Source organism: Hippocampus comes, unplaced genomic scaffold (genome assembly GCF_001891065.2).
Source record: "Hippocampus comes isolate QL1 unplaced genomic scaffold, H_comes_QL1_v1.1 scaffold37, whole genome shotgun sequence".
Classification (NCBI taxonomy): domain Eukaryota; kingdom Metazoa; phylum Chordata; class Actinopteri; order Syngnathiformes; family Syngnathidae; genus Hippocampus; species Hippocampus comes.
Genome location: NW_017805535.1, coordinates 254,067 through 262,856, shown reverse-complemented (window position 1 = coordinate 262,856; position 8,790 = coordinate 254,067). Strand labels below are relative to the sequence as shown.

The 8,790-nt window shown below is 40.4% G+C and overlaps 1 protein-coding gene across 7 annotated transcripts in view; it reads left to right on the top strand.

Annotated features, from left to right (window-relative positions):
• The window catches only part of ppp6r3 (protein phosphatase 6, regulatory subunit 3), a 61,498-nt gene that overhangs the window by 10,166 nt on the left and 42,542 nt on the right, over positions 1-8,790 (top strand). For 6 of the 7 annotated variants that reach the window (XM_019878160.1, XM_019878163.1, XM_019878157.1 and 3 more), the window contains exon 2: positions 5,949-6,182. In XM_019878160.1, the coding sequence (XP_019733719.1) occupies positions 5,949-6,182 (234 nt within the window). Of the gene's footprint in view, positions 1-1,876; positions 2,032-5,948; positions 6,183-8,790 lie in introns of all 7 variants that reach the window. The other variant, XM_019878159.1, reaches the window with a different exon arrangement.

The window sequence follows — 8,790 nt, the reverse complement described above, 5'->3', positions numbered from 1 at the left end:
AATAAACAAACAAAGTCCTTTTCCATTCCATCTTGCACCATCTGAACGTTTTGCACATCCTTCATCAAAGCTTGCATCACGTTCATTCTATTTGACATATCTTTCAATCTTTGTCTTCTTAATGCAACGCATCGTTGTAATTTTTCTTCTTTTCCTTTCTCAGTTAGCTTACGTGACCGTCTTTGTCCCAGATCTGTTACACTGAAAGCGTGTCTACGCTCCTTCTCTTCATCCATCTTATCAGTTGCTGAGTGGCTCATTATGTCTGAATGCAATGTTCAAAAGCACCTTTTTCTTCAGTGGTCACTTTTCTTAATGGGAACGAATGCAAGCAGTTTCTTATTCAAGCCAAACTGCATGGACAAATTAAGGCTGCGATGTGCGCTCATGCACTGGCGAAAGTTACGTGTCACTTTCGTTTTCGATCACGTAGGCTTCGTTTCGCTTGTTAGCTTGCGCTAGCTTACGTTAGCTTTAGCTTCGTTCGTCGTAGCTTTATCTTCTGCCGCGCTTTTCGCGGACATAAAGGACAAGAAAATTCTTCTTCTACCTTTCTTGTAGAATCAACGGATCGACCGGCTTCCTTTCTCTGTGTTTCTCTCGTTGATTTACGTCCAGCTGCCTTCTGTTGGGCCTTCTTCGGCGCGGTAGGCCTTTTCTCTCCTTCGACGCGGCACAAGCTAACTAGCTTCTTAGCTAGTTTTTTGACAAAATGTCGGTGCTATTCCGGTGCACCTTTGAGGCCAGCGTAACGACGAGTCTTGAACGCAAACAACACGACATTGACTTCTTTGTATTTTCTGTTTATTAAAAAATAAAATATACAAAAATGTTCTCTTCAGTTTGTCTAATTCGTTTGTCTGTATTGTATGTCAGAATTGTATGTCAGAATTGTATGGTCAAAAAACTATTGCTTCTACTCTCCAGCTGGCCTCATCTCTCTCTGTCTTTCTGTCTGACTCCTTCTTCTTCACCCTGTCTTCGTCCGCCAGTCGCGTGACGTCACAACAAATAGTTCTGTAAAAGATACTCAGAGATGCATAAAATAACAGTGACGACTATTTCTACCAAATCATAAAATATGCCAATTGAACATATTAATACTAAACAGCAAATACAATAAACAAAATTTGGCCAATGTCAAATTGGCACCTACACAACTTTTATAAATATGGTCCCACATTGTCCACTCATAAATATTGGAAAACATGTCGTTTAATAAAACACAAACATTTTTAGTCCTCTGAAAGGCATGAAAGAGCCTCATTTAAGGGCCTTGTCAACAGCGTAGCATTGTAGGTTTCAAATTATAGTGGAACAACTGAGTGTGCACTTTTGTAATGCCACATGCACACCAAATCTGAGCATTTCTTGCAGTGCGATTCAATTAAAAATCAATGCAGTTCACGTGGTAGGGCGCAGATGCGTGCGTGGCATGGCAGATGATGTGTTTAGAGCGGTGTAAAGTGTGCACATGCACCGAAACTCTGCTCATTACATCTTTTCGCCAAAGTTAAAGGAATTCAACTTTTTATTTGCTTCGTCTCGCGGCAGCCAATCAGGCTTCAGGATGTACTACGTCACACACAGCGTCCTGTACACTAGGTGGGATTTGTGAACCATAACACAAATAAGAATGGTAAACAACATTTTGCCAACATGATTCCGATATATAAAATTGCAATAAAATAACTTGCAATTGCACTCCAATGATGGGCATATCAACACTTTGCCAAAACAATACACAAAATTTGGTCCATTTGGTTGGTCACATTTATGCATCTGGTGGGTCACCTGGCAATCTCCACAGAAGGGAAATGTTACATTTAAATTGTGATAAATTACTCAGGTTGTCTTTTACTATTACCGCTTACAGGTGGTGTACTGCTGAATGTGCGCCGCTGTTGTGATCGTCCATTTTGCTGATTAACCCGGAAGTGCTGACTAACCTGGAATGGGCCACGCATATCACACCGCAGAACTGCCTTTTTTTTAACCTGAGCTCTGGTGTCTGGCCTACCCACAGAATAGGTAGGTAGATGAAGGTTGATGGAACAAATATGACACACGAGTAAAGTAATTGTAGTATTTTCTTATTCAATATTGTCTTTTTCTTAAAACATATTGTACCTAAACACAAACCAAAACTACAGTATAAAACTGAATCATAAATAACAAAAGTATTTTTGTTTGTAAAGGTGACCCTATTCAATGGTAGTTCAATTTAGTCAGCTATTTTACACCCAGAAGCAGAAAATGTCAGCCTCTTATTTTGCATGATATGATTGCTTTCATTCTCAAGATGTTTATTTAGTCTTTATATTGACCAGATTATTTTACTTTTTCATGGTTGCATTGACTTCTTATTCAAGATTAAATATTGTATGTTAAAATAAAATGACTCAAATTCAGCCTTTCTTCTCTTTGTTCTTATTTTCAATAGTTAAAAAAAAATCAATATAAATAGATATTGACCAATACGAAATACTTTTCAGTCATCTTGCCCAGCCCTACTTTGACACCAATTGATGTTGTAACGACAACAGAAGCAAAGAAATAGGTTCTGGGCGGGGGGGGGTTATTTCCCAGTGATAATTTTACAGCTTACCGCCAGCGAGTCCCAGGGACTCGCTGATCAGAAAAGTTTGAGTCCCATTATGCATTTAGAGAGTCCCAAATTTCGAATTCTGAAGTGGTCTACTTATTCAATTGCATATGATAAAAACACAAACAACATATCCATACAATTATAAACAAATGCTGCAAATATTTAAATAATTCAGTAGCAGGCCTGAGGATTTCGGAAATTCACGATAACCGTTTTTTGGTTCCGTCGGATTACCCAATGGGAAACCACGGTAACTAATTTTGGGTTCCGTAAACGTTCATCATGGGAACCCATTTTTCTATTTTGACTGATATTTATAATCAAGAATTCTGAAACTCAAAAGTATAATGTTTCAAGGGTAAATGTTTGAAAACTGCATTAACAATGAACATTAAATCAGCAGCTGTGTAGTCCAGGTTTATTCAAAAAAATAAATGGATCAAAAACTGCTGTACTCATATGGCATCATGAATACAGCATACCACAAAATCAGAGTAGTTTTTCCAATCTCACACTGCAAAGATTAATTTACTGGTAATCATTAATACAGGTAAGTATTGATGTGGCTTGACATCCTCTTCCCAAGACGATGCATGTGTAATCTACTATCTGACGAAATAATCAAACACACGTCATCAATAGTTCTACCAACAGTTAACATTAGCATTACTACACCTTGTGACGAATGTTTTAGTCCTAAAGTTGCCATGCTACAACCAGTAAATTATAGAATAACCAGGACTGTTTCATAATATTTTTCATAGCGGTTAGCCTCTAGATCTAATGACCAACTTGCCTCGTAATCGTGGTACCCGTCGTATCTCGCTTTCGTGTTCTGTGCATACATCACAGGTGAGTTTAGTGATACGCCCTTTGGACGATTCATACGAAAAACCAGACTGGCATTCCCATTTCTTAAATGTCATAATTAGTAGACCTTTGTGAGTTTTTTTCACTGCCATCTCAAACTTTCATCCGCACGATTCCTCAGTTTGCGGACTAAAATAACAACCCTCATGCGCACATAACGTTATCGGTTCCGTCCCCCCCAACACTGAAAACAAAACAAAACGAAAGTAAATTAGAAGAAACACACTCACACCATACTACAAACACACATACAGGCACAGTGAAATCGCGTTGATCATACAGGAGAGATTTGGTCGCGTACAGTCAACTCGTGTGCGGTGACTTTTTTGGTTAAACGATTTTTCGGTCCCGTTAAAATGACACCACGGACACGACACGCTACCGGTAACAATCTTTACCGTGAAATCCTCAGGCCTGCCGTAGTTTTTTTTTTGTTGTTTTGTTTTGACTGAGAAATTTCCTTGCGTCCCAAAAACGCACGTTATTTGGAACTGTGCGTCCCGCGGGAAAATTATGCGTCGAGGACGCGGGATGCAGAGGTACCAAGATGGCTGTATTTCCTATGCAAAGCGTGATCTCACTTATCTTCGGATAAATACATTTTTATGATCCTAAGGTACTTCTATGCCAAAGGGAACATTTCAGTCATGACTTGAAGTCCAAGGCCTATTTTTGGGGGGTAAGCCTCTTTACTATATATTTGTCCTGCACATCATTCCAAATCCGCAAAAAAAAAATCGGTCTACTCATGTTGGAGTATAGGGCAGTGCATGACCAAGTGTATTTGCAACTAAGCCATATTTTCCATCTAGTGTTGAATGGTGAAATTACAATTTAACTTATAGTTGTCCAGAGGTGGGCATTCCGTCCGTCCTGGACGACTATTTTTGTTATTGTTGTTTTTGTTTAAAGGCACGTACTCAGCAAGGACACAAGTGGGTTATTGTCCGTGCCTTTAACTAACTCAATGCCAAAAAGTAAACACGCGTTTGCAAAAATCCAATCATTTAGTACCAAGACGTATAAATCAGTTCTGGGTGTTTTGGTATTAAAACATTAATAAAGAGTTTTGCGCACCTCCTCACGCAGTATCGAGGTTGTGGGAACGATTTCAGGAAGACAAATCACCACTAGATAGCAGGAGTGGCTTTCATCAGGTCTTGGTCCACACACTGTGTGAGTAGTTGTGGGAGTGGTATGGTGATCCTATGTCGCGAGGTGGCTACGCCACCAGTGAGAACATGGATAAATACTGGCAGCTAACTCTACAGCAGAGCTTTATTAAAAAAAAAAAAGATGTCCAAGTCCCATCGTCATCCTTAAGGAACATGTGCACGCACACAAAGTCCAAACTTCATGAAAACTTCATGCATCAGTGCAGGTTTTATCTTGCAATAAACTGTTATTTTGCATTCAAAGTGACCTTTTTTGTGTTGTTTTTGTTGTTATCAATAGGAAGTCATTGTTTGGGTATTTGAGATATCACAAATACAAAAGACATAGCATCAAAGTGGAAGCTCTGCTTGAAATACTATTTGATCTGAAGCAGTGTATTGGCAGATTACACAGGCAACACAGACTGGGCGTGTTTCTGTTAGTCGTTATAGAAATGGGCACCGAAATGGGCGTCCGTACTTGACCCAGTTTGGGTCAATTAACTCATTCAATGCCAGCCCTTTTTTCTCAAATTGGGAGAGTCCATGCCAGCCATTTTTGACCATTTTGACAAATTTTTGAAGGCCTACAGAAAATTGAGTTCTCTCGCCTTTTTCAAAAGGGGGGAAAACACATTAAATCTCTACCTTTTACCATTCTTTAGTAAACAGCATTTTTACATTTCAGGATGGAGTGACTTCACTTTGCTTCAAGCAGACAAGAGGAGGGGTACTTGTCCTCTGTCCAAAAAGGTTTTAACACATCGCCAGTCAGTCTTATTCATGTGCAAGCTGATAATTTCATCTTTCTACAATAATAATAATAGCCTAATGCATTTTATTTGAAGGCAGCTTTCTTGCCATTCAAGGACACCATGCAATGCTACATTACATTTAGTAAAAATTGCAATGAGAACATTTTTTAATTGGGACAGGACAAAATGGCAGGTTGAGTATTAGGCAGTGTTAAACAGGGGCGTTTTGAGTTGTGATATGAATTGAGTGAAAGTCTCTCCTGCCATCATTCTGCCACGGTGTTATCGGTGCAAAGCCTGCGTTGATACTTTGCCATGTGATCAATCGGGGCGGGAATCAGGTGCAAACTGCCCTGAGCTGTCAAACCTGCTGTGATGTCATTCGCACAATGTCCTTTGAAAATTGGACGTGAAGACGGCACAAAGCGCGAGGGCAAATTAAGAGCGGCTAAAGGTGCAATCAGATCAGTTCATTCTTTGTGGATTCGGCTCTGAGCTTTGTCTGTTTTAATCTGTTCCAAACGGGACATAACTAAAATCCCATTTGTCTCTCTCTCTTAGGACAAATATGTTTTGGAAATTTGACCTCCACGCCACATCCCACATTGACACTCTGCTGGAGAGGGACGATGTAAGACTAACCGATGTAATGGATGAGGAGGATGTTCTGCAAGAGTGCAAAGCCCAAAACCACAAACTGGTTGACTTCCTTTTGAGACCAGAGTGCATGGAGGAGCTTGTCACCTTCATTACGCAGGAACCGAGCGCTGATGTTGAGGAAAACATTAAATACAAGTAAGTTTATAGTCTGTAAGCTGCACTGGATTCGAAATTAATTTAATTGAAGAATGTACTATTTGTTTTTTGTGGTGTGCTCAAAACTTTTTTTTAAACCCTTTTTCAAAAAATTATAAAATAAAATAGTTGTTTTCCCCCTCAGCACTTTATATTGCTTGCGTCCTAAACTTGGCAACCTATGTGGCATACAGTATATGCACGATTTTGCTTACAGTTGCACGGACGAACGTGTGTGGAAGCAGCACCTTTTTGTCACGATATATTTACTGACGGGGCGGTACGTGATCGACTGGTGAGCACATCTGCCTCGCAGTGCAGAGGTGTAGGATTCGATTCCGGCTCCGGCCTTCCTGTGTGGAGTTTGCATGTTCTCCCCGTGCCTGTATGGCTTTTCTCTGGGTACTCTGGTTTCCAGAAACATGCATGGCAGGTTAATGGAACACTCTAAATAGTCCCTAGTTGTGAGTGTGAGCGCGAATGGTTGTTCGTCTCTATGTGCCATGCGATTGGCTGGTAACCAGTTCAGGGTGTCCCCCGCCGACTGCTTGATGTAAGCTGGGATAGACTCTAGCACGCCCGTGAGGATAAATGGATGGATGTCTAGTGCCAATTTTTTTGTTACACATTTATCCCAAAGGGAATACATTAGTGGGGCTGATTTGTAGAATAATTCAAATGTTTTATTGAAATGTTATTACACATTTTTGCTCACAGAATATTTTATTGATACAGAATTGGCAATTTTTTAAAATGTTTCATGAAAATATTTAAGAGTTGTAAGGCCACTTTTCTCCTAGTTTTGCTGATTTCTTTTTTCTTATTTGTCACTTTCTGTTTTCATTGAAGGTGGAAGAAAATTGATTGGAAATTCAGATGTTTTTTGTTTTTGTTTTTTTTAGCGAATGGCCCGGCACTATTGCAAACAGCAAGTATGGATGATACTTTGGTTGTTGTAGATGTACTTCTCGATAGAGTCGAACACAATCTGCACCGGCTGGTCAGCTTCCAATTTGTTGTACTGTCATTTCAAAGAACACTGAAGTTATTTTTTTTAAACTTGAATAGGCCTGTCACGATAATTACTCTATCGACTTACCACTTGATAATTAAAATGGACACAGTCACATGAGAGTTTTCTCCATACTTGATAAATTGCCATTTAGCTGTGTGTTTGTTTACATACATCAACAGCGTGCAGTCAGTTTTCTGACAACTGCAGTTGTACAACCACAAAAAGTTGAGTGGCATAAATGGAATTAGCTCCAAACCCCAATGCGTTGGCGGTTTGGGATTTTTTTTTTTTTTTTTTTTTTAATTCAAGCCAGATGAATGCGCGCAGAGCCTGTTATCAACAAACCGGCATGACAAATTTGTATGAAGGAAGTTGCAACACAACAAACCTCAAAGTCCATTTAACACAGGTGTGCCAATTGCATCACCTGCAAGCTAGCGATCTCTTCATCGCCAAGGTGTGACGGTAGCTCTCATGGCATTGACGCAATCACTGCCAGCCCTCCCAGTTTTATGCTATTCTATAATATACAGTAGATGCCTGTCATCGGCAGTAAATGAGAAAAAAAAAAAGTAGACTCCTGCCTATCATCCATTGTGAAATTTGTCAACTGTTTGACATACAGGTCAGCCAGTCATACACCTATTTCATGCACCCAAACACCGGCCGTCCGAATCTGCATCAAAGCTGCCAGTTGGTGTGCTGGTGGTGGTTGTGCTAATGTTGGGGACTGTAACGACTGGCTGACCAGTGCGTCATGCCAGTCGGTCTGCCCGAGGTGCTTGCGGCTGACCGAAAGAGGCAAATGTGGAGCGGCATTTTCGGGCCATTGATAAAAACATTCGGTCCAAGTACTGTTCCAACATAAAGGATGTTCATTGGTAACTGTGCACACGGTTTGATATCAGCAGCTCCTGTCCGAACTCCATCCCCTGCCTGATTCCATTCAGCGCATCATCAAAGTAAAGGGAGAACAAAGAATGTACACTAGTTGTATTGTGCTGTATGGGTTCAAGCAGTTATGCAAGGTACAACAATATTTACTGTTCAGATAAAGAATTCAAAGTATATTTTTCAAACAATAAAGAAGGGAGATCATTTGGTCAAATCCGAAGTCGCTCGGGTGCTAAAGAAATGTGGGCTCCCAGTTTCTTCAAAGGAGGGCAAAAAACACAATGGGACATGGAGGCTCGCCTGTTGCGCAACAGTTTACCTCATGGAAGCTCTTCAGCACTGTGGAGAAACCAGCGTTGAAAGAAATGCTGAAGATGTGTCCGATGAATTGCCTTAAAAAAACTTATATTTCACACACAGCCATTCAAGCCTTGTCCAACCAGGTTAAATAGGACATGCCGAAGGAGATAAGGCCAAACAAAAAAGATAGTGTGTTTCCGGTAACATGAAATTTCAGCATAGGGTCGGTCGGTAGGTCGGACAGTTTTTTTCTTTTTCTTTTTTTCTTTCCATCAAAAATCGAAACAAAATAACCATAAAACATAAAACAAGGAGACATTGAACCCCCCGCTCCCACCTATTTAGTTTACTCCCCGCTCAAGACTCGGGGCTGGGGCGCGCCGCCGCCCCCGCCGTCCT